Source organism: Equus caballus, chromosome X (assembly GCF_041296265.1).
Source record: "Equus caballus isolate H_3958 breed thoroughbred chromosome X, TB-T2T, whole genome shotgun sequence".
Taxonomy (NCBI): domain Eukaryota; kingdom Metazoa; phylum Chordata; class Mammalia; order Perissodactyla; family Equidae; genus Equus; species Equus caballus.
Window position 1 is genome coordinate 132581722 of NC_091715.1, and position 25266 is coordinate 132606987.

The window sequence follows — 25266 nt, forward strand, 5'->3', positions numbered from 1 at the left end:
AGATCTTTTTTTTTTTTTTAAAGATTTTATTTTATTTTATTTTTTTCCTTTTTCTCCCCAAAGCCCCCCGGTACATAGTTGTATACTCTTCGTTGTGGGTCCTTCTAGTTGTGGCATGTGGGACGCTGCCTCAGTGTGGTCTGATGAGCAGTGCCATGTCTGCGCCCAGGATTCGAACCAACGAAACACCAGGCCACCTACAGTGGAGCGCGCGAACTTAACCACTCGGCCACAGGGCCAGCCCCTCTAGATGTCTTAACAAAGAAGAACAGAAACCAGAAAGAAAGAACTGTTTCTTAACCTAAAGATCTAAATCTACACTTAAATGTCTCCACCTCACTTATCTCCATAATGTGAGAAAATATCCATTAAGTTAGGTAAGGTGACTGAAAAGCCAAAGTCACAGAGCATGATATAGTATATGGGAATTTACTACAGTCATGCACCACATAATGACGTTTTGGTCAATGACAGACCACATATGATGGTGGTTCCATAAGATGAGTACTGTATAGCCTAGGTGTATAGTAGGCTATATCATCTAGGTTTGTGGAAGTATCATAAAGTAAGAAGAAATTTTCCTCTACCCTTCTAGGTTTTTCTGGCTGAATTAAATTGACGTAAGACAGATTAACTGGAGAAAAACAAACAGAAGTTTAATAATATTAAACCTAGGAGAAACCCAGGAAAACCAAGTAACTCACCATAATGGCCAAAGCCCTCACCTTAAATACCATCCTCAGCTAAAGCCAAAGGAAGATGCCAGGGGTGGGAGAGTCAAGGACTTCCAAGGGAAGGAAGGCAATTCACAGGTAGGTTAAAGGGAGCAAGCACTTGGAAAACAAATGTTTGGCCACACAGGCACAGAAGAACACAGAGGAGAGCCCAACAAACAGGCTTTTCTAGGTTCCTCCCTGTCTACCACTTAGTGCAAGTTATGCTAAGGAGACAGCTCACTTCCTGAGACAGGTTTTTTAATCTGAATTCTTTTAGGCAGTTAAGGGGGAGGTAACAAAAAATGACTTTGAATCTTTTGTTTCCTAAAACTAATCAGCCTAAAATAATCCTCATGTTAAAGAGATATATTTTGGGGTGGCAAATTTTGTTCCCCTTCAGTACACTCTATGATGTTCGCATAATGACGAAATCACCTAAGGACGCATTTCTCAGAGCAGATTCTCGTCAAAGGAACACATGAAAATACTAACCTCTCTATAAGAGGCTTATGGGCTTTAGGTTTGGGGAATCTCAAGAAAATGAAGGTGAACGGAAGCAAACATATTCAGTGAAGCTGCTGCATTATAACCAACAGGCAACCTAGAAGGTTCTTTCCCCAGGGTTCAAGGAAATGCCTCAGGGAAGCCCCTTCAAAATGCAGTGCAGAATAGTGTGTGGATGTGCATCATTTGGGAGAAGAGAGTTCACACTTTTCATCAGATTCCCAAAGCAGCTTGCGATAAAAAATAAAAGGCATCAGAACCACTGATACAGTCACTTTGAAGCTGAGGTAGGCCACATCAGCACTTAACTGTCACAGTTACTTGAGATCAATTTTCTGAAACAATAAGCTACACTCCAACAACAGGTTAACAGCTGAGCTTCTAGCATGTTGACCTTCTGTTCTCTAACTAAAGGATTTTTAATTAAATAAGCAAACATTAGGGACTGTTAGAGTCCTGTGGGGTGTTAACACATGAAAAGGGAACATTTTTGTTGTTGTTTCTAGGTCCCCACTGTTCACTTACCACCATTTTAACTTACTAAATGAACTGCTCCCTTGAGGAACTCTGGGTATTCTCTTTACAGGAAACTATTGCTATATGCCCTCTTCTGTCCTATAATCAGGTCATGAGCTATTAAGAGGTCAGGGAGCATATCATAAAGCCCCTTACCACAGGTGCCTAGCATGGTGTTTGGCATATAGAATGCACACAGGAAATCTTGATTAAAACTTGTGTGTTAGCCATTTACTCCACTGCTTTAAATAAAAAGCAAATTAAGTTTCTCATCTCTTTATTATAATACAATGTAATGTAGCATACATTATTTCAATGCAGACCAAGAGAAGTCTACTTTTTTAGAGTTTTCTAATTAAAATTGAAACTGAATTAAAGCCATATGTACCAAGTTATTCAAATTGACTTGTTTACCTAAAAAGCTCAGACTTAGTCAGTTGCTACAAACCAAAAACAATGTTAATTCACAGGAAGAAAATGTTTATAGCATTTGTTTCATACACAATGATAAGAATGGAGATTTTTTGGGCCATAAGTTAAGTTATTGCTCAGAGAAGTCAGTAAGTGGATCTTTCATACTGTCTTCTTTTTTTTTGAGGAAGATTAGCCCTGAGCTAACTACTGCCAATCCTCCTCTTTTTGCTGAGGAAGGCTGGCCCTGAGCTAACATCCATGCCCATCTTCCTCTATTTCATACGTGGGACGCCTAACACAGCATGGCTTGCGATGCAGTGCCATGTCCGCACCTGGGATCCGAACCAGCGAACCCCGGACCGCCGAAGCGGAATGTGCGCACTTAACCACTGTGCCACCAGGCCGGTCCCTTTGATACTATCTTAACATGCAACTATAAACTTAAAAAGCAACCCAATATTTAGAACATGTTTAAAAACAGTTTCTACACGAAAATGCCAGCTTCCTAAATACATACAACGCATTTTACATCTGCTCTGTAGTGAATGAAATGATTGGTACACAAAAATGTGACCCTGAAGATGCAATTATGTGAAAAAATTATGGGTCACCCTCTCAAACATCTACCACCTAATTTAATTTGAAACCAAAATCTTATAACTTTGATAAACAACTTTCCTAATTCGAAAGAGGGAGGTTGAAGTGAATCTCAGCTTTGAGATTCTATTATTTCAATTATATTATTCGTTTTTACCCAAAGTTCAAAAACTTTTCAATTTAGTATTAAAAATGCTGATGGGGAAGCTAAAGCTCCAAAGAACTTGATCTAACGTGTCTGTATATCATAAGAGAAAGCGGAGCAGTTAAAAAATGAAGTAGTCACTATTTAAAATAGCTATTAAAGTTAACAGCCAGTTGTGAATGAGCTATCAGAAGGAACACTGACTTTTCTACCACTAGGATTTCCATTCCATGGAACAAAATAACCATACTTTAAGATTAGTTGTAAATAAGCACCCAGTTGTAAATAAGCAGAGCTCTAGCTTGAGTAACTATTCACTTGGCTAAATTACTGTATCCATTTTATTATCAACTGTCCTTGATGTAGGCATTAAATCCAATTTTGAGCATCACAGCAGGTTACTTTAATTTTCATCACCAATGTCAAGCAGAACTTTCTCTTTTTTTAAGTATCACTCTTTCCACCACAAATTCAGAAGAGAAAAAGAGTTACCAGGACATTTCTGCATTAAGATTTAGTAAGTTTAGCTAAAAAGACTCAGACAAAGAAATGTCTAATAAATTCTACTGATGAGTCTGATTTTTAAAATGAGGGGAAATGGTAGTGTAATTTTAGGCTTGCAATTTCAATCCAAGAAGTTCTTTCACAAAGGAGTACTAAGTTTAACAGCGGGCATACCTTCAAGGAGTTAGGCGGAGCTCACTGATTCTTATCCCACTGAACGGGCTTCTAGATGAAGCTCAGGATTTTTAAAGGGGAAAAAATGTAGAAAAGAGAAATAACATGGAAGCTAAAGATCCTAAAGATCCTAGCAGGATGCAATCAATGCTCCTTTAGCGACACAAAGGGATTTCCAAGTTTCCTACCAGCTACAAAATGCTGGAAATTCCCAAAGGTCCATGCAGCATTAAAATAAGGAGGCTGCAAAAAACAAGTTTTTCTAAAGAAGGTATTTGTGCTTCAAAGAAGAACAGAACACTAATTTTATAAGTAAAATTTAAAGTAGGTCAAAGTGTTTATCTTCAGTGTTCCCTACACAACAAGACTTATTCCCAGTGTTACACTGACATTACTGATGACGTTTGTGAACAAACAAGCAAAAAACACTCAATTAAGAGAAAGTTATTTTTATTACTGAAAGCTTGAGAAAGGAAATCAACACTTGCTATAAAGCTCGCAGGCAACTAACATTCTATAAATTGTACATTTCTTCAATTAAAAGATCCTGGTGCAAATATGAACAGCCAAAAGACAATGTGAGGAAGAAAAAGTCAAATTATAAAACTGTTGTTTTCTCCAGAATGGACAAAAGGCCTCCTTTTAAGAGATCACTCCACACGTTCAAAACGTGTGAGACTGAGGAAATCAATGGTACTGCTCAGGACTGTAATAATAATAATCACAGAACCATAAACAACAATAGCAGCTACCATTTACTGAGTTGTTACTGCCTGCCAAGCACAGTGCTTAAATGTCTTCTGTGGATTATTTCATCCTTACTACAGTCCCATGAAGTAATCACTGTTGATATCCCCATTTTACAGATAAGAAAAGTAAGTCACAGGGAGGTCAAATGATTTACTTTAACCTTAAACCCAGGTTCCCTGTCTACCAAGATGAAGCTCTTTACTACTACACTGTATGCTATCCTCTTACAAGAATTCATCGTATTAAGATTTTACTCTTTTTCTAAAGTTAATAGTATACTGTCAGTTCCTCTTTTTCTGTTCTAGAGCTTTTATAAAAAAGTAGATTAGTTAATAAGCAGTTAACTAGAAAAAGTGTAAACATATAATATTTACAGAGAAAAAAAGAGATGTGCTAAGTCCATCAATGCAGACATGTTCTCTTCTTTATTTTGGTTCCTAGAACATATACATAGACATATATGCAAATCTGTTTAAAAACAATCTTTATTTGCCCCATAAGCTCCTGACTATTTTAAACAATATCCTATTGCATTGTTTTGCCTGCTGGCAAAACTGAAGCTATATAAAATATGAAAAATATTTTACTAAATACAAAGAGTTGAGAATTAAACTGAGTCTTATACATTCTTTTAAAATGTGAAAACACAAAGTATAGCACAACAAAATGATTATCACTAGTTCAATGAAAAGTCACCTTACCATCAGTGTGTCATTTTATTATCTTCCACATAAAACACTATGGGAAATAATAATTCCTTAGGAAATATTTTATATTTCACTTGATGTAAAAGGAGAGAGAACACTGAGGAAGGAGCCCAAATAGCACAATGATATGAAAAGGTATCTTTCTTTAGAGCCACTAGACCTTATAAAGCAGTTCTGCTTGTGGCTTTATCAATAACTCTGCTTGGCGACCATGTCACTAACTTAATTTCTCTGGGTTTGCTTTCTCCATCTGCAAAGCCGGCGAGTTGAACAAGAAGACCTCTTAGGATCTTTCAGCTCTACAAGTCTAGGGTTCTGAGTTAAGAGACTAGAACGGATTGTTTTCTTGGATACTACAGGGTGAGTCACAATTTTCAGTGAAAGAACTATTCATTATCTTAGGCACAGGTATGGAAACTTCTGTCTGATGATAAATTTTCTGCCATAAGTTTAAAGATTAACAAGAAACAGACATTTAATCCAAATGTACTCAGAGCGTTCTACAGGCCAATAACTCTGCTCATTAGGCAACGCAGTTTTCACTTACTCTGTCCATCTCCTAGCTAAGCATAATCTGTACTACATCACTACCCAAAGAGAAATCACATGTATTTCTGAAAACAAAAAAATTTTTTTAAGGAAGGGCCTAGTTTTGTGTTTCAGGTCCTAGGTGTTTACAAACACGCAGTGAACCAATTGTCACCAACGTCTTAGATCTGCCTTGCCAGGCTGCATGAGACAGCGAGGAAAACTATCAAGATCTGTGCCAAGCTACAAGAGACGGCAGTGGGCCAGCCCTCTAGCACCTGGCACCCAACCTTGTCAGCCAAAGGTAAAGGTTAGCAAAGTAATACTTGTAGAATGATGACTACTGGGTACTAGGGACTATAAAGAGTACTTTCACATATGGAACATCAGTTCCACTTCACTGAGGAAGACATTCAGACTCAGAGATTAATTTGGCCAATGTCACATAGCTAATAAGTGGTCAGGCCAGGATCTAAACACAGGTCTTCAGACTCTCAGGCCACTGCTCTTAGCACTACACTATGCTGAAGTAAGATGATTATTCAAATGGTGGCACAGCTACAGTGAGTGAACTCTTAACTGTTCAGTGTACCGAGCAGAATGCACCCGTTAGGACCCAGGAGTGTACTTGAGAAGCTCCACAATGGAGGAGAAAGAGGTACAAACATCATTCTTGAATAGCACCCTCCAAAAGAATTTAAATTATTTACAAGCTTGTCCATCCACTTAAGGGTACTTCAGGAAGCTTTGGGTAGGTAAATAATTTCTACTTTTAGAACATTTTAAGGCTTAAAGTAATACATATAATCAACAGGTACTGTGAATCATAATGGAAGGCAAGTGAATGATCTTTCAACTATAACAAGACAAAGTGATGCTTTAAAAAAAACAGCCTTTCAGTGGAGTAATTACCACAGTTGGTATATGATTGGTACAAGTGCACATCTATGTATACATATATAAATGTACCAGCTTCCTCAGAAGCATAAAGACAAATAAGTGCATTCTCTGGTTCACCATATAAACATCTATTGAGTTAAAAAACAACTTACCTTAGATGAGACTATTCTATTATCACAAAATTTTTGTGCAACATAAGTTTCTGTTTCTGAAACTGGATGATGGCCAACAAACACTGTGCGTGTACCAACTCGTTTCTCTTCTCCAGCACACTGACCAAGAAAAAGAGGGAAAAAGTCAGTTTTTCATCACATTTTTCCATGCTTCTAGCAAGCTCAGAATTCTTGTCTAAGCATGTTTGGCTATAGTCTACAGAGAGAGTAATAGGGAGAGGAGAAAACCTTGTTAGAAAATTCAAACTCCACTAAGCTCTGTGTTGCTGACTTAGGGCAGGTAAGTAAAAGTGTTGCTTGAGCCAACTGTTCTGAGGCCAACACTGCAATTCTAAAATGTGTAAATTAAGGAAAAGTACCCTGGATAAAGAGAACAGATTAGTGGTTACCAGAGGGGAAGGGGGTTGGGGGGGTGGGCGAAAGGGGTAAAGGGGCACATATGTATGGTGATGGATAAAAATTAGACTATTGGTGGTGAACACGATGCAGTCTATACAGAAACTGATAAATAATAATATACACCTGAAATTATACATTGTTATAAACCATTATAACCTCAATAAAATAACTGAAAAAAAAGTATGCTGGAGAAACAATATTGTTACTGCAAATCATTTTTCTTTCATCCACAGAATCTCAACCATTACCATCACAGCAACACACTAATTTAAGAAAGGTCAGACTTGGAATATTTAATTTATTATACAACAACTATTGAGGACAACCTTGTCAATTACCTTACCAGACAGCAGAAAGCAGAATGCCAATTACTTCTAAACACAAAATAACTACTTATAAGTATTTAGAAACAGAATGGCTGCCTCTATTAATGGAATGATTAACTACATCTACAAAGAAATGTTGTAATTCTCTGGCTTTTCAGGAAAGACATTCCTTTGTGATCTCTCAGAGCCTATTATCAAAAAATCTCATTTCACACAATATATCGCTAATGTCACTTTTACATTTTTAAAAAGTAGGTTCACTGAATCTAGAAGTTCCAAGGTTGAGCTCCACTTTACCTCACCCTTTTATTTCACTGAGGCTACACTGTTTTCTTAAATCAGGATAATATACTTTTTTATATAAAGTTGGGATAGTCTCCTTTGATGGTACTATATCATCATGTTTGACATGACCATATGACAGAAATCAAAATCCACTTATATATTTCATTCTTTTTTAAAAAGACATTTCCCCAACCTAAAATGTTTTAAAGTATGTAGCCAAAGATTTTCCTTCCTTTCAATGATTTATTTAAAGGTCAAAGATGTAAATCTCTACCCCCAAAATAATCATTTTAAGCAAGACTACTTAGAGCTTTCAAAATTCTCCAAATATCTATATTTGGGTGTATTCTAGTCTGAATTTTTGTACCTCATATAGATTTTATAGGGAAAGTGGTTTTTTAGTTAAAAGAAACAAAAATCATCCCAAAATACAGATAAGACCTCTTGCCTCACCACTTTCATTTAAACTTATTATTTAGTGGGATATTGCCTTCAAAATCTGTAGGGAATCAATCAAAAAGTAATTGGGATAAATTGAAGTAGGAGAGATTTAGGCTGTATATAAAGGGTAACTTCTGGAAATCTACCCTGGCATGGGTTAAGGGAGCTTATGGGAATCTCTATCCACAGCAACCTGGAAAAAGTCAACAAGTATCAGTGCTGGACGGCTTAGCTATTTACCCACTGGCTTAAAGACAGGGCATTAGAACAACTGATTGTACAACGTCCTTTGCATGCTAAGAGTCAGTGATTACCAGGTAAATTTTCAAACAGTTCCTGGAAACCGGTAAACAGTACTTTTACCGGAATCGTAGCTACATAGATTTTGTAGGGACTGATTTCTTTGTTTGTAACTGTAACATACAGGGTCTGACACAGCCTACTGATAAAAGTACAAAATTTTCCATTCTGCAAAACGTAAACTCAAAGTGAACAAACCCGCTAAAAGAATAGTTTATTCTGCTTTACCCCTACCCTCACCTTCTGTTGCAAGTTACAGCCTCACCATAGTCTCTGCAAGAGACCTGAACCTTATAACGTACCAATTTGAATTATAGAAATTGTCGAGTCTATATACACCCTGTAATTTACAACCTTTAATTTAATAGTCACATGGTTGTTTAGTTTTTCACACAAGCAAGAAGTGGCTCTAGAGTAAATAAGGAAGAGCTAGCTCTTATGCCAATTCTCAGATCATTCTACCAATGGAAAGGGGGAAGAGGAAAAGAAAAAGAGGTAAAGGGTCAGTGAAGCAGCTCTGCCAATACAGATTGTTCCCCTCAGTTAAGAGTGGTCACTGATTAACTTAAAACAAAACTGAACCATTACTTCCCCAATTCTGAATTGTCTTCAACTTTCTTCCCTGGCAGGTAACAGTATTTCAGAGAACAAAAGAAAGGAACAAGTATCATGCAATTTTTCAGGCACATGATATTTCTATGAATTCCGTACATTTGAATAGCATTTACAGTTTTACTAAGAGCTTTCCCCATACATTATCTCTCTGATCTCTTTCGAATAAAGCCTAAGTGACCTCTATCTCCATTAAATTGGAGAAAATGGATTGAAATTGCTGTGCAAGTTGGGGTGGAGGAGAGAGAGATCCCAGCAGTGATAACTGTTAGATGATGAAATAGGAGCCTGAGAGAATTTATAGAACGTCCACTCCTGAGGATTTTTCAAAAAAGGGCAGTCTTCTCAGCCCAGGCAGGTTTTGTTTGGGAGGTGCCTGAGAACTGGGGGTGTGGGTGGGGTGGGGTGAAACAGATGACTTTTCTACGCCTGTTTACCCTAAAATCTGATGAACATGCTATTTCTAGTGGAATGTGCTCTAACTATATAACCTTGTTTGGTTTGCATAAAAACGGCAATGCTGAACTTGTGTGTAAATTCGCTGTAATTTTCTACTTGCTGCCAATGTAGAGTGTTAAAACAGTGGTTTTACTTCCTGTGATTTTGAATAACATTGGTGCCTTAGCCAAGGCAGAGAAACTCCAAGTAGGAATCACAAGAACATTTCCCATGGAGATGGCACACAATGTAGTCCAAAGCGGGAATGTATGATTTCCTGCCACCTCATAATGAATTTTAATTCAATAAGAGTCCATCCTGTGTTAAACTGTTTTCCTTCCAAATATTCTTAGGAACAGCGTTTCTTAAAACTGAAATATGTTGGCACCAATTCTATTTTAATGACTGCAATAAACAGAATAAAAACACATTAAAAAGTATATTTATAATATAGGAATTAACAGAGAAAACAATTTAATTTTCTTCAAGATAAAAATCACTCTTTTGTATTCTTGATTTACACCTCCATTGTATAAACTGAATTTTCTAAAATAAATAAATAAATAAAGCACGGAATTTATACCAAAACATAGTCACTCAATAAAAATCAGAGTAAAAGGGTACTGTTACTCAACTAGTACAATCTTATAATCCTATGCCTTTGCTAGTCATAAAACATAGAAAGCTGTTGGAAGTATAATTTGTTTCCTGACTGCCTCTAGACTAGTGACTCACTTAAAAACTGAGAGAAAATAGAGACCTCAATACAAGACTGTCACTATAAAACTTGGCACAGGATCTGAAATACAGCTCACATCTCCATCTTTTCCAGGTGTTGGCCGACTTAAATTTATCACTTAGTCATAGATCAGACGTTTTTGATTCTGGCCATACTTTGGCTTTAAACATAATACCAATGCCTGAGTCTTTTATTTAATATTTAATTTTTCTGGAAGCCCCCCAGGTGACAATTCTAATTTGCAGCCAGGGTTGAGAAAACTGCTACAGAATCCCCATCTCTGATTTAGTGATTGCCCTTAACTAACATCTTACAAGTTTTTAGTATACCAGCCATAATCCTACACTTTTTCTTTAAGTAATTAAAATAATTTAAACAATTTGCTTTTCAAAAGATAAAAATACAAATAACCCTCAAATACTGTGCCCTCCAACCATTTTAAGCTGCTCACAAAATGAGATTCTCCTTCAATATTATTTTGCATGTGGTTAATTCCCATCAATTACTCAGATCATTGATAAAGAAAATTACAGGCCCTGATATAATGCAAAGCTACTCAGGTTATCAGCAAATCATCACTGATGCCATCCATTGGCAATCACGGAATTATTTTTATTGGTAATCAGACTGCTCTTTGTGAGTTACTAAAGCAAATATTAAGTATTTACGTAAAATGAAAAGTCCTTATTAAAAATCTGAAAAATTGGCAATGATTTAAAACTGTTTTCCATGCCCCAGCCCCAAAGCTATTTTCTTCTCTGAAGCACAAGTATTTTGAACAGCATAATCAGTCTTAAAAAGGCCAAATGAACTCAAAACTGAAAGAAAGAGCATTTCATTCAAATTTCAGGCATCTATTAAAATGCTCCCAAAAGTCAGCATTTCTGCACTAGGCTTGGAGGGGCAGGGTGCAGGGAGGAGAGCACTAAGAGCGCTAGGAAACATTCCCAGTGTATTAAGCTTCTTGGTTAAGATTGCTGTAATGTATTCAGAGGTCAGATTGCTGAGGTTTCCAAGCCCATTCCATTATAACAAGCCAAGAAGAATAATCTTGATGTGTAATTTACAGTCATAAGTCTAAAATGAGACTTAAAATCACAATTTTCAGATATTGCTTTTATCGCATCTTCTTAAGTGATTAAGCTCTCTCTCCCTCCTTTGCCAGAGGTAGAGAAGCAAGACCAAGACAAGACATTTTGTCTTCTTGCCTTTAAAGCTTAATTATGGTCATATTAACCGAAACTCTCAAACACCTGATCAAAAGACAATCGAATATTCAAAGTAAATCCCTAGACCCAAAGATTATCCCTAATTAGATATCACGGGATGGCAACACATTTAATTGAATAGAAACTGCTTTAGGAAATGGACATTAAGCCCAACAAAAACAAACACCTAAATCAGCAAGCACAATGCTTAGGAAAAAGCAGTGACCGTGTTGGAAGCTCAGAGTTAGACTTTCATTATCTAAATGTGATCCACTGAGCAGTTTCATTTCACCAGGACAATCACTTCCAAGGATTCCCAATCTGCTCCCCTTCGCCCACCATGCCCTCACTCCAAGGACCTCAGGGCTACAGAAATGTGGCTCTAAAACTGAAATACAGCTCTTTTACAGGATGGCTAAAAAAGAGTCGATAGATCAAAAATGTAGTAAGCATTTAGTGATTCAAGATTCTAACAGAAAATTTTTTTTAATGATTCAGAGATTCTTCCATTTATAGAAAGCAACCTGAGTTTCTTTAAGTTGGGGCTGGGGCTCAGCAACTCCACTTTCCTTGTTACCAGTATTTCTCCTAACCCAGAGCCTGATGGTATTACACACACAAACTTAACTAGAAATGAACTGAGGCCTCAGTTCTACAATGTCTGAGAAGTTACTTTCCACTTTCACTACCCACATCTACACCAACACCTTGCATTCCCAACACTAAACAAACTTTAAAAATCTAAATAGGGAGATACATAACTTCTAAGGATAGGAACAGGGAGGCTGACTGACAAGTCAGCTAAGCATTTACCATAGCCCTCAGGAAATGGATAAAAACATACATGCAAATAGAAAGCAAGTATAAAAAAGCCCCCAGGACCTCAAAGCCCCACCTGGCTGAAAAAAGAACAGAATAGAATACAGATCACAAACCTCAGAGGTGCGAGGGTAAAGGTGGGACCATCTGCCTACCAACATGTGAAAATTTGCTAACACAATGGCAGCTAAATCCTAGAGAGAACGCTGCAGATTATCAAGCAATTTGTACCAACTCCTGTGATCCCTGGAAACTTCTCCAGAATTTGGGAAGACAGCCAATTGTGCCTTGAAAGTGTGTGTAAGTGAAAGGGAGGTGGCAAAGGAAGCACCAGAAGACTGGTCTGTTCCTTAAGACTTCAAGGCAGTTCTCTGGTGCCCTGACCTCCATTATTACAACCATTTGACATCTGTTTTGTTACTCTTCTCCAAAGACCTGATTTGCCTTTGTAACTTTTGATTTTAAAGTTTCATTTTTAAAATATTAGTATTTTGTCACACATAGTATTTTCTCATCTTGTAAAGTTCTTTTCTAACTTATGCCTACAATAAATGGACTGTGATAAGAAGTGGAACTAAAAATCGAACTTTCGAGGAAAGTTCAATTGAACTTTTGGTTTTAGGCAGGTTAAGAGGATAGAGGAAGACGAGCATAGATGTTAGCTCAGGGCCACTTGATTCCTCAGCAAAAAGAGGAGGATTGGTCGCAGATGTTAGCTCAGGGCTAATCTTCCTCAAAAAAAAAATTTAAAAAATAGTATAAGAGGAAGAGATAATCTAGGTATTCGCTATGATGAAATAAGTACCCCCCCAATTGTAAAAGAGTGACTGTAATATTGTACACTGAAGCTTCAAATATGTGTACCAAAATATACATAAGGCCTAAGCAGATATTTTTCGTGCAGGAGTTCCTTAGGGTTGGAAGATTTTCCTCACTTTTTTTTTTATTTTTTTTTTTTTAAAGATTTTATTTTTTCCTTTTTCTCCCCAAAGCTCCCCGGTACATAGTTGTATATTCTTCGTTGTGGGTCCTTCTAGTTGTGGCATGTGGGATGCTGCCTCAGCGTGGTTTGATGAGCAGTGCCATGTCCGCGCCCAGGATTCGAACCAACGAAACACTGGGCCGCCCGCAGCGGAGTGCGCGAACTTAACCACTCGGCCACGGGGCCAGCCCCAGATTTTCCTCACTTTTCTTTTTTTTTTTTTTAAAGCTTCAGCACATGGTTATGTATCCTAGTTGTTAGTTTAGTTCTCTATGAGAGCTGCTGCCACAGTATGACAACAGACAGATGGGTGGTATGGCCCCACGAGTGGAAACAAACCTGGGCTGCAGCAGTGAGAGCACTGCATCTTAACCACTACACCACTAGGGCTGGCTCTTTCCTCACTTTTTAGAGATCTCATAGGTAAGAAAGTTTTATCAGGGCAGCAAACAATAATACCTAACAATGGCAAGGTAAAGAACCACTCGATACCTTAGGGTGAAAAATGCCTTTACCAATATCATTACCTAGAAGAGAAATTCTCATCCAAAAATCCCTTTCTACGTAACCAAAGAATTTTTATTACAGTATAAGAAGAGATAAACTCTGGCTACAGCAAAAAAAAAATACACTGTAAAAGAAGTGTCTGATATCCCGAACAGGGTTTCATCTCCCATTTCAATGATAGCATCATTATTATAAAAGTGATAATAACTTTCCTAGAAAGGTCCAGCAGTTCAAATATACGCTGGAGCGTGTCCAGTGAAACTAATGAATACATCTTTACCCCCGGTATCGTTAAATATCACACAGAAAGCAAACTAGCTAGAAAAAAATGTCCAAGTTATAAATGCAGTTAGTTTAAACAGCACATCCAAGCTATACTTATTTTTTAACATCCCCAACAAAAGAGGTAGGTAAAAAACAAGTTTTCATTGTGGAGCATGGCTGAGTTGGATAACCAAAGAAAACAAGGGGAGGGGCTGTGAGTTGTGATTCTAGCCTCACAGAAGATAGTCACTTCTTCAGTAAACATTTCTAGCCTTCCATTCAACCACAATATCATGGCCAACTTATTGGCTCAAGTTGTCTTAAAGAAAGTCTGTGTTTTGGGGCCAGCCCCGTGCCCAAGTGCCTCTGCTTCAGGGGCCCAGGGTTTCGCCAGTTCAGATACTGGGCATGGACATGGCACTGCTCATCAAGCCATGCTGAGGCGGTGTCCCACATGGCACAGCCAGAGGCACTCACAACTAGAATATACAACTATGTACTGGGGGCTTTGGGGAGAAGAAAAAGGGGGAAAAAAAAAGATTGGCAACAGATGTTAGCTCAGGGCCAAGCTTAAAAAAGAAAATAAAATAAATGTCTCTTTTTGATAAAAGCATCCTCCCTATAGGCGAAGGCTTTTAGGGCAAGGTTTAGAGGGAACAGGAGAAGCAATAAAGAAATGACCCTAGGAAATACTATTGATATCTACGGCCTTAGTCAGTTAAGCCTCAATTTCCTTAACAGTAAAATAGGGTCACATGACTTTCAAGACTGCTTACAGTAGGGTTAACAAAACACCCAAAGATCACTTCAAAGGACTCTAAAGGTCATTCAGGTGAGAAGAGGATGAGGCTTACACACACCAACTATGTGAATATTAAAACCCCAGGAACTGGGCCAGCACAGAATTAGAAAATGGTCTCAATATAATTTAGGTGTAAATGGTTTGTTTAAAGTAAGAAAGTTTCTGGCTCTAGAGAAATGGCACAGACAATTCTGATGCCACCCTGGTACAAAGGGGCAGGGTGAGTTACGGCCCATTGGCACAGAGTGTGTGGTGCACATGAAGTGGACTAGACTTGGCCAGGGAGGCTATCAGGTGGCATGTTTGACCACAATGAGGGTCACTCAAGGAGTCCCCTGGAGGCTGTTGTTCATAACAAAAGCAATTAGTCCTTTGGAATTGTTGATGTGGCACCATGGGAATAAAATTAGGAATTCATTTCTCCCTTTATGGCAGAGCACATGGTCACTTGACAACTGTACTAGAATGATTGACATTGTCTCTAAATCTCCCTTCTCTGCTCCCAAAGCTTTGGATTCAAAGCTGCTGCATACTATATAGATGGGGTGCTGCTACAAATTTAACCATTGATCTATTTGTAATTATCCTAAAACACACTTAAAAGAGATATTAGAAATCAACAATGGGTTTGACGTATAACTTTCAGTATACTGAAGCATAGAAGATGAGCATATCAAATAAATTTATTTATGGCTTAATGGCATTATTTATGGCTTGTGTGTAATAAAAATTGTTTGGTTTCTGAAATTTTAATATTCCTTTCAGTATTGCCAACTAGGAATGCCACAATAAGATGGACTGGCAAGAATATCACAATACATCACTCAGTGCTATCCAAACTGCATTACGTAGAACAAGTTAATAATGAAGTTCCTCATAGGGGGAAGGTTGCTTCTATAACCTCTCCTCCTGCTTATTCACAACGTATATTGATGTAATAAAAGCTCTAAAAAGTCTTGAAATAAAGAAACGTCTTAATCCTTGTCTAAGTCAGCATTTCCCAAAGAACTCTTTTTCCCCACTCCCAAGGAAGATCCAGTGACATCATGTTCTGTACGACACAGCAGGGCAATGCTACCCTAATGTATTTCTTAACTCATCACAATCAGTTATACTGGCAAAGCATTCAAGGGTATGAGGTGAGATAACTTAAACTGGTGACAATTTCTCTCCCTATATGTCAAATATAAATAAGAAAAATTAAGAGTTTGGCCATGATCTCAGGTGGGTGCTTTTGCTTCTAAGGCTTAATTATGAAAGGCAAGAAACCAGGAGATCTTGGTTCTCACTGCCTTCTACTACCAATTGATCTGTGTATGTCTTCAGGAAGTCCTGACATTCGTTTCACAGGTAAGTGGAAGAGAGACTGACTAAATAATCTGATCTTAGAGGATGAAGGGGAATTGGGGTCAGATCTCCTTCTAGCAATAAAACTTCCAATGTGAACTTGAAATGTGGTTTTGGATGTTGTATCATTTGCTACCTGTTTCAGCCTGAACCATAAAAAATAAACACACAAAAAACCATTCAATGGTGGGGAAGAGATTACCTGTTTGAAGATACAGAATAATTTACAAACCAACACACATGAGAAGATAATGTATTCAGGATGAAATTTATTTGTAGGCTTCAAAGTAGAATAGGAGGGAGACAGAGAGTTTTTTTTTAAGTATGCTTTTCAGTGAGAAAGATTGGTCCTGAGCTCACATCTGTTGCCAATCTTCCTCTTTTTTTTTTCTCCTCAAAGCCCTCGTACATATTTGTATATCCTAGTTGTAGGTTGCTCTAGTTCTATGTGGGATGCTGCCACAGCATGGCTTGATGAGTGGTATGTAGGTCTGCGACCAGGATCCGAACCGCAGGACCTTGGGCTGCTGAAGCAGAGTGTGGGAACTTAACCACTGGGTCACGGGCCCAGCCCCAGGAGGGAGAGATAGAGGAAACATCATGAAAAGTTACAAAGACCACGGAAGGGCTCAGTGCCTTCAGGGCGCTAATTTTGGTACACTAGAAGGTACATTGGCTCTTTCAGGTTTTAAGGACGGCCATTTAAAGCACCACAGTGTCAATTTATTTAATGGTAATCTTTACATGTGAAAAAATGAATGCCTTCTCAAATGTGCCTATTACCCAAAGGAAATAGTTTATTCCTCTGATAAAAAAGAATGAAACTTATGTTTCAGCACCCAAGGTACAAACAACTTCAAGTCAAAACAGGTTAGAATTAACTGCCATAAGGGCGATTTTAAAAAGTAATGAATCACTTAGAATTACAAACTTTACTTGTACAAAAGGTTTTTGCTATAAAATGAAACACACACATACACAGATAGAACACCACTTGAAAGAATTTTGATTAGAGTAGACAACAGTCAAAATGTATGACCTCTCCAAAACAAATACTATTCACAATAAAGGTCATACCACCCCCAAATCAAACACTTTTTGTTGTTTTTTACCAAGTAGGACAAACAGTTTGAGGTTCTATTCAAGTATATGGCTGAAAATAGCAACGGGATATTTCCAAAGCACACATAGGGGGTATCTAGAACAATTCTAAGAATTTACAGCCAACATTAAAAATATCTGGCAAGCTTTGAAGAGGAAAAATGCTTTCAACTAAATCATGAAACAGCATAGTGGTTGTAGCATTAAGCAATTGTTGCTCAGTGGAACACAAGCAGATTAGTCATGACCGGTACTCGATAATTAAATGTTTGCAAAGACTCAATTCTCCTGATTGAAATGCATTTCACTCTACTTCACATTATTATAAAAGGCATGTGTGTATGCAAACGTGTTAATACATTTCCAAGTCCATTCTTACTCTACTTTGTAAACTCAGATATGATGTAAAATCTTCTAAACATTGACAAACAGAAAATAATTACAGCACTAGTTAAGGTAGAAAAATGGCAGAAACCAACAGAATACAGATGGTACAGAATAAAGTATATTTGCATTTTTTAGCATTATTAATGAGGGTCATTTATGGTGGACTGATGACTGCGGATGGGCAGGAATAATCTTATAGTCAGTGTCCTTGAATACTTTAAGATGTCCAGTTTACATCCCTGTGTGGGTCCAGCCATTTGCTACAGTCTCTGCCCTAGGCAAAAGGCAAGCAGGTACATCTCCTCCCCGGGTGTTGGGCAAAACTAAGCTTTAAAAAAAGTGAGAAATAAAGACAAACAGAAAGGAAAGGGTAGAAATACAAACGTGTCATCAAATCAAAAGAAAATTAGCTGTGATGAGAACATTCTAAGACTGCATGGGGGTTCTTCGTCATTCTCAATGCAACTCTCAAAAGACACCTCTAATAGAAGAGTTTCTAAGCAACACATACATTCAGAAGGAAGAAACTTCTTTAGATGTCTGATTAGTCCTTTAGTACTCATCTTCGATTCTAAAAATGGTGCGTAACAGGAAAAGGTGGGGTTCTTCTAACAGTTGCAAGCCTTTCATAGAAGGCAATGTACCAGAATGCTGTTAGACATAGATTTTACGGATTTAGAATCCATTTCAGTTCAGCGTGTCTTTGAGCTTCACTATAATTTTTCATAATGTTGAGCAATAATGCGAGATGAGGTATCAAAGAATGAAATATTTACCGCAAATAAAGGGAGCTTCATTCATGTATTTTAAAAGTAACATCCTCCTAGGATAGGCAGAATTAAAAAAAAGAAATAGAAAATAAAATGTGTTGGTGAGAATGAGAAGAAACTGGAACCTTGTACATTGCTGGTAGGAATGTAAAATAGTTCAGCCTCTGTGGAAAACAGTTTGGTGGTTCATCAAAAAGCTAAACAAAGAATTACCATGAGCCAGCAATTTTACTCCTAGGTATATACCCCAAAGAACTGAAAACAGGTGTTCAAACAAAAACTTGTGCATTAATGTTCATAGCAGCAGTATTTACAATAGTTGAAAGGTGGAAACAACCCAAATATCCATCAACTGATGAACGGATAAACAAAATATAGTATATCCATACAATGGAATATTATTCAGGCATAAAAAAGGAAGGAAGTGCTGATACATGCTACAACATGAATGAACCTCAAGAACATTATGCTAAATGAAAGAAGTCAGATACAAAAGGCCACATAGTGTATGACTGTATTTATATATATGAAATATTCAGAATAGGAAATTCCACAAAAACAGAAAGCAGATAGGTGGTTTCCAGGACCTGGGGGGAAGGGAGAATGGGGAATAACTGCATAATGGGTATGGAGTTTCCTTTTGGGGTGATGAAAATGTTACAGAATGTAATAGTTGGTGGTTTCACAACATGTGAATATACTAAATGCCACTGAATCATTCACTTTAAAATGGTTAATTTTGTTATATGAATTTCACCTTAATAAAAAAAAGCAACACCCTTGCCTATTACCAGGTCACAAGGCAAAACTCTTAACATGGTTGATACATCCATTCAACCAGTGTTTATTGAGCCCCTACTGTGTGCAAGGCAATGGAGATAGATGATGAATTAAAAATAGACACGGTCCCCACCTTCAAGGAGCTTATAGTATACAAATCAGCTAAGTGCCAAGAATGAAGGCAACGCAGCACTCTAAGAGTTGACCCAGCCAGGATCAGACAACAACCCCATACAACACAAGCCTCATATCGTTCCTCCAGTCCCCTCTTTAATGGTTTCCCACCGATCTCAAGACTGAAAACTAAAATCCTTACTCTGACCTGCAAGATCTGGCACAGAGTCAGGTCTCTTCCTCCTACTTCTCCAACCTTGTCGGGACCCAAGCCTCTCCTGCTTGCTTTCTCTGTTACAGCCCATTGGCTTTCTTTCCATCCCATGGAGCCCCAGGCCCCTTCCTGCCCCAGGGCTTTTACTCCACTGCTTCCCTCCACATAAAATACTCTTCCCTCTCTTTGTCACCTTCTTAACTTGTAATCACCCTTTAGATCTCTCAACTGTCACTTTCTCACTAAAGTCTTTCCCAACGGCAACTCAACGGAAGAGAGATCAATAATGTGTTCTCCAAAATCTAGGTCTGCTATAGGGAATTTACAATCAGCAAAGCAAAGCAGGAAGAAAATCTTAATTCACCTTCTCAAAAAGCTATAACTCCAAGTGTCCCCCAAATTCTCAAACTTTCTTGTCAACATTCACCCAAAGAAATCCTTTGTAGATCCCTCGACTATGCAGAAAGTGTTTTTTTTTAACCTTCTGATTAGTTTCAGCAAAAAAAAAGGCAATGATTGTGACAATAAGAGCTTTGTATAGTCTACTGACAATTTAGCTCATTAAACAATTTAATGTGACTGGTTATTGTGATGCCTTGTTAAGTGATTTATATACACTTCAGACAATTTTATTCTGAGCAGTATTCAGATTCGTCACTTCCAAATGATTAAACAGTTGATTAAAAAATGGTGGTTATGGTCATTTCTATTTAAAAAAAAAAAAGCCAGGCATCAGGCCAGGAATATAATCTTCAATGTAATACTGCTTCTGTGAATAAAATCAGATTAGACATATTATTTTGACTTCCATGAACATAACCTGCCATAATGCACAAGGACAAATTCTAAGAGGTTTTCACGAGGGTCCATCATTTGGCTAGCACACACTATGGAACAGAGGCTAGGACCAAGGCAAACAATTCAAATCAGCCAGCCATCCACTCTTCTCTTTTCAAGTCTACCTAATTTCATAATCATAAACTGAGGCAGGGTATTTTTCACAGCACTGACTTCCCTGTAAGAAGAGCAGACAGGAACATCACTGACCTATAGAAAGTCTCACACCAAAAAAGACTGCTAAAGCTGTCAAAGGACATTTATACAATAAAACATTATCTTTGGGTTTGTTAGATGTGAAAATGAATTGCATTTTAAAAAATAACATTTCCATTATTAAAAGATAGTAATTTGTGGGGCTGGCCCCGTGGCTGAGTGGTTGAGTTCGCGCGCTCTGCTGCAGGCGGCCCAGTGTTTCGTTGGTTCGGGTCCTGGGCGCGGACATGGCACTGCTCATCGGGCCACGCTGGGGCGGCGTCCCACGTGCCACGGCTGGAGGGACCCGCAACGAAGAGTATACAGCTATGTACTGGGGGGCTTTGAGGAGAAAAAAGGAAAAAAAATAAAATCTTAAAAAAAAAAAAGATAGTAATTTGTACACATATTTGACCTAACAATTAATAATGAACTTTGCACAAATGGTTTACTAATAAATAACAAACAATAGCATGTAATTGGCACCATTATTTCTTGGATCATACTTTCCACTCTTAAAGAACACTGTTGGGAAATTAACACAAAATCTAGATGCCCCCTCCAAGTGGAAAACACGACTAGTTTTTTTTTCCCATTATTTTTCACCCACACCCCTAAATGTTTATAAATACAAAATGCCAGTTCATGACATACGTCTAAACCCTTCTGAGATCAAATAATTGTTTCTATTTGGTCACAGCAAATACCTCCTTCTATGAAAGAATGTTCCGAAGGGTGGGGTGTGGTAGGGAAGGAGGACTGCAGGTTGAAATGGCTGTCAGTACAATAGGTTGGGAAAGAAAGTTATTTGTTCAAATGAAACTCCAAATGAGAAGATTATAATTCAACATTCAAGAGAAGGACAACTGTAAAGAAAACTTCTCCTTTCATTAATATTCAAAATACATGCAAGTGAATTTTCTCCCTTTAGCTTCTGCTAATCCTATGCTGAGACTACAGTGGAATTTTTGTAGAAAAACAAACACATAACAAATGGTATATTTCAATCACAAAAATTGCCACTTACTAAAAGTTTTAGCCATCCTGATAGGAGAAAAGGCAAAAAAAAGTTTAAAAAATGTTTGACATACACACCATCTTGCTCTAGAGCTCACAAAAATGGAACCTAGTAAGATGATTTTTTTTTTTAAGGTGGTGATTTCCCTAAAGAAAATCCTTCTTTCTTCCTAGTCCCCCACGCTAACTATGTTTCTGGGACTGGGAAATCTCAGGTTACAACTCAGAGAAGATGAGCCCAGGGTTCTCCAGGCCCGCACATATCTTGCCTTGCCTGGGTGTATGAGCTGGTTTTAAATTCCATACGCTCTACCTGTCCCCCAAGGCGACCAATCTTCCCCCTGCCAGCCAACAACTCTCCCCTCTTCTTTCACCTTTTGCCATTGTGGGAGGTTATGAGTCAGCAAGCTGGGGCCGACTGGAGGAAAGCCCAATCACTTAGCTCCTTTTTTCCGTACTCTACCTCTCACTGACCTCTGAGCTAGGCTTGCACCCCAGCTTCTGAGATACAGTTCCTGACATACAATCTCATGGGGCTGACAGAAAGAACACAAGTAGAACATAAGTGAAGGGAGCATATAAATATGTCTGCAGCACACTGCCAAGTAAACACAGAGGGAGGAAGCAAGAATAAGGGTTGCTGAAATGCAGAGGGTGACTAGAGCCATAGAGCTAGACTAGGAAGATTTCCAGACTAAACATGTCCGAGCCTTGGGTAATTCTGGCCTCTTCTAATCCAGAAAATGACCAAATTCACTTTAAAATCTATCATATATTTCATGTGTCATGCTCCAAAGCTAGAATTTGGATAAAATGACAAGAGAACCTCATTTTCAGTCATATACTGTGCTTGGTTTCAGGGCTTCTCTAACACAGTCTGACCTTTCCTAGTCATTCTAACTGCATTTTATACTAGTAGTCCCCAGCAAGAAGGCTCTGCTCTCACCAAACTGGTCTCCTTCTTCCTTTTCTAAGTATCCCAGTTTATTCCCAACTGCTGCTCTCCTGGACTGGATTTACCTGCACGAGTCTCCTTGAAAGTAAACTAAAGGTTCAACTATGCTAACTTCAGCAACCTAATTAAGAGACCCTGTAACACATGGAGGACTGTAATACAGAAAATTGGCAAACCTTTATAGATTGGCTTCTTCCTCAAGGTGATTAGCCAGTAATTCTTGGAGCTCTGTGTCTTATTCTCTTTGTATACATTTGGAGTTTGCTTCCTCAATAAGGACAAGCAACACCTAAGTGTGTGTTATAAGCAGATGAAGAATTCTGCACATGGATAGACAGCAGGATGGATGGATGGAGTGACAGAAGGATTACAGACAGATATGGCTCAACACATTTGATTAAACCAGGCCGGCCCCCAAATCAGAGTATCATTTAGAGCCATTTGAGATCACCAAGGACCATCAAACTATGACCTGAGAATATAGTTTAATCAAGGCTAGAGTCTCAAAGTTTAACTGTCTTCTAAATATCTTCTAATGGGTGTATTTTGGATGCTCAAAAATCAGAGGTACTCTGACACATTTGCCATTCTAACGACCTTCTTTCAGAAGGCCTAGCAATTACCAGGTTGTTTCAAAGCGGCCATACAAGAAATGGCGAGGAAGAGAAGCATACTGGCTGAATGTGTGGTTCTGGAGCCAGATGTCTGGATTCAAATCCTGGTTTTGTCACTTACTAGCTAAGTGATCTTGGGTAAGTATCTTAGCCAAATCATGCCTCAGTTTCCTTGTCTGTATAAACAAGGACGTTGTTGATGATGGCATATATAAGGCAATTGTGAGACCTTGCCTTCATATAGTAAATACTAAAAAAATGTGTCAGTATCTGTTATATAGCACAGGGAAACAGGAAATTCCTTTGCTGCCACTAACCCGTTGCTTCCAACACATAAAAAAATCTATGTAAAAAAATGTAATCCTAATACAAATAACTGAAATACATCTGCAGGGTTATTACACTTGAAATGCAGTGGCACAAATAAAATTAATGTGAACATTTTCATAACTAGAATAAAAACAGAGAGATACAATCTTTGTTAAACAGAAGCAGAGAGAAAGGAAGCATGCTTACAAAATCAAAATAATCATAACTATTTCTTTAAATGAACTATGCTACAATGACCAGATAATACTTCTTAATTGGCATATGAACATAAGGGCAGAATAGTACATTGAAACTTTACTCAGGACTTCAATGGAACTAGAAGACTTATAGTTCATTTCAAAATGCTTGCAAAAAAGGAACTAACACCAACTTCAAAAGGCTCCTCAAAGGTTATGATAAATGACTCAGCTTAGGGTTGGAATCCGGGGAGTATCAGAGAGTGGAGGGCTCTGGGTTAGGCACTAAATTGGAAGTGGAAATAAACAGCATGTGCAACGAAAGGTACAAGCTATGGCATGGTGCATGGCTTCTGCAACATCTGCAATGCAGGGAAAGCTGGGCGCCGGAAGTAAGAGGAAAGCAAGTACAAAGGCAGGCAGTATGAGGAAATCTCCCATCCTGCCCCGGTAGTAGTCTAACTAAAGGGGAGAAGGAGGTGGTCAGGGCAGCGAGCAGCTCTGGACAAAGAGAGTGCCACTGGTTTAGACCTGGAAACAGCTGGTTTCAGACGGTCACCTCCTACCATTCTTTCCAATCAAATAAAGTAATACGTGCATAGGAGCTTGTGGATTTGTGAGATCTCCTAAATCAAAGCCCAGCTCTTTTTTTATTAAAACAAATATTTAAAGAGCAGGGAATGAGCTAGGCACAGTGATAAGCATCATTCCTAGGCTAAATTCTGAGGTGTATTTCACCAGAAAGCCAACTCTGAGTCTCATTTCCTCCTCTCTGTCTGGATTTTCCAATTCGTAAAATGTGGCTACCAGCTGGTGCCCCAGCATCAAGCCTTGCTGCCAGTCCCGTGTTTGATTCTGTGACTGGGTGGCAATGTGGGACACAAAGATATAGGGAACCCCTCCAGAGCTTGAGTTTTAAGAGATTTAGAGAAACTTACCCAATTGATCTGTCTCCCCAACTGGGGAGGGATCCGAGGAAGGGTCTCTTGCCCTTCCTCTTGCCACCATAAATGTTTCTGCTTTTTCATTAATGTGTTTCTTAATAGTAAATGTTTAAGGTAGTTTATTTTTCATATGAGGAGAGGTTGGGGATTTCTGAGAGAAAAGTGTGAGTGTATGAATGGGTGGAGCAGTGGGAGAGGTCTGAATATACTCCACATATTCAGGTGAATAGAGAAAATGAAGCAACAGCGATGGGCCTAAAACTAAGTATACACTGCATTAACTAGTTTTTAAACACCGGAGGACTCAATCAAGCTATACAAAAAATATTCTAAAAGATGACATTTTAATATTGTAGTCATTTTTCAGGAACTACTATCTTTATCCATAATTCCCTCTATTTAATATTTAAGGCCCAAGGCAGGCCTTTCCAAATAACTGTTCTTGGCAAGAGAACCCTAATTCTCTGCTTTTCTAAGTTTTCATCATTACAACTAAAATCTTTAAAATCTTTGGAATCACTTTTAAAACATACTTGTGCTTGCCAAACAGACCGCCCCATTCATTTTTAATTTGTTTGAATGGATTTGTTTTAGGAATAAGTAAGTTTAAGAAAGAAACTCCCACAGCAAGAGCAAAGTTATAGACCACTACAGAGATTGCTCAGATCGCTATGTGAGAATTTCTATCATATAAATTTCATTACGAATCTTCTGATTTTAATGTGACCCTCCAAA

The 25266-nt window shown here is 38.2% G+C and overlaps 1 protein-coding gene across 8 annotated transcripts in view; it reads right to left on the minus strand.

Moving 5' to 3' along the window:
• ATP11C (ATPase phospholipid transporting 11C) overlaps nucleotides 1–25266 on the minus strand; it is a 172638-nt gene that overhangs the window by 89702 nt on the left and 57670 nt on the right. For all 8 annotated transcript variants that reach the window (XR_011434966.1, XR_011434967.1, XR_011434969.1 and 5 more), the window contains exon 2: nucleotides 6608–6727. Coding sequence is in view for 4 of the 8 variants with exons in the window: in XM_023633754.2 (XP_023489522.1) it covers nucleotides 6608–6727 (120 nt within the window). In the remaining 4 variants the exon portion in view is untranslated. The remainder of the gene's footprint in view (nucleotides 1–6607; nucleotides 6728–25266) is intronic.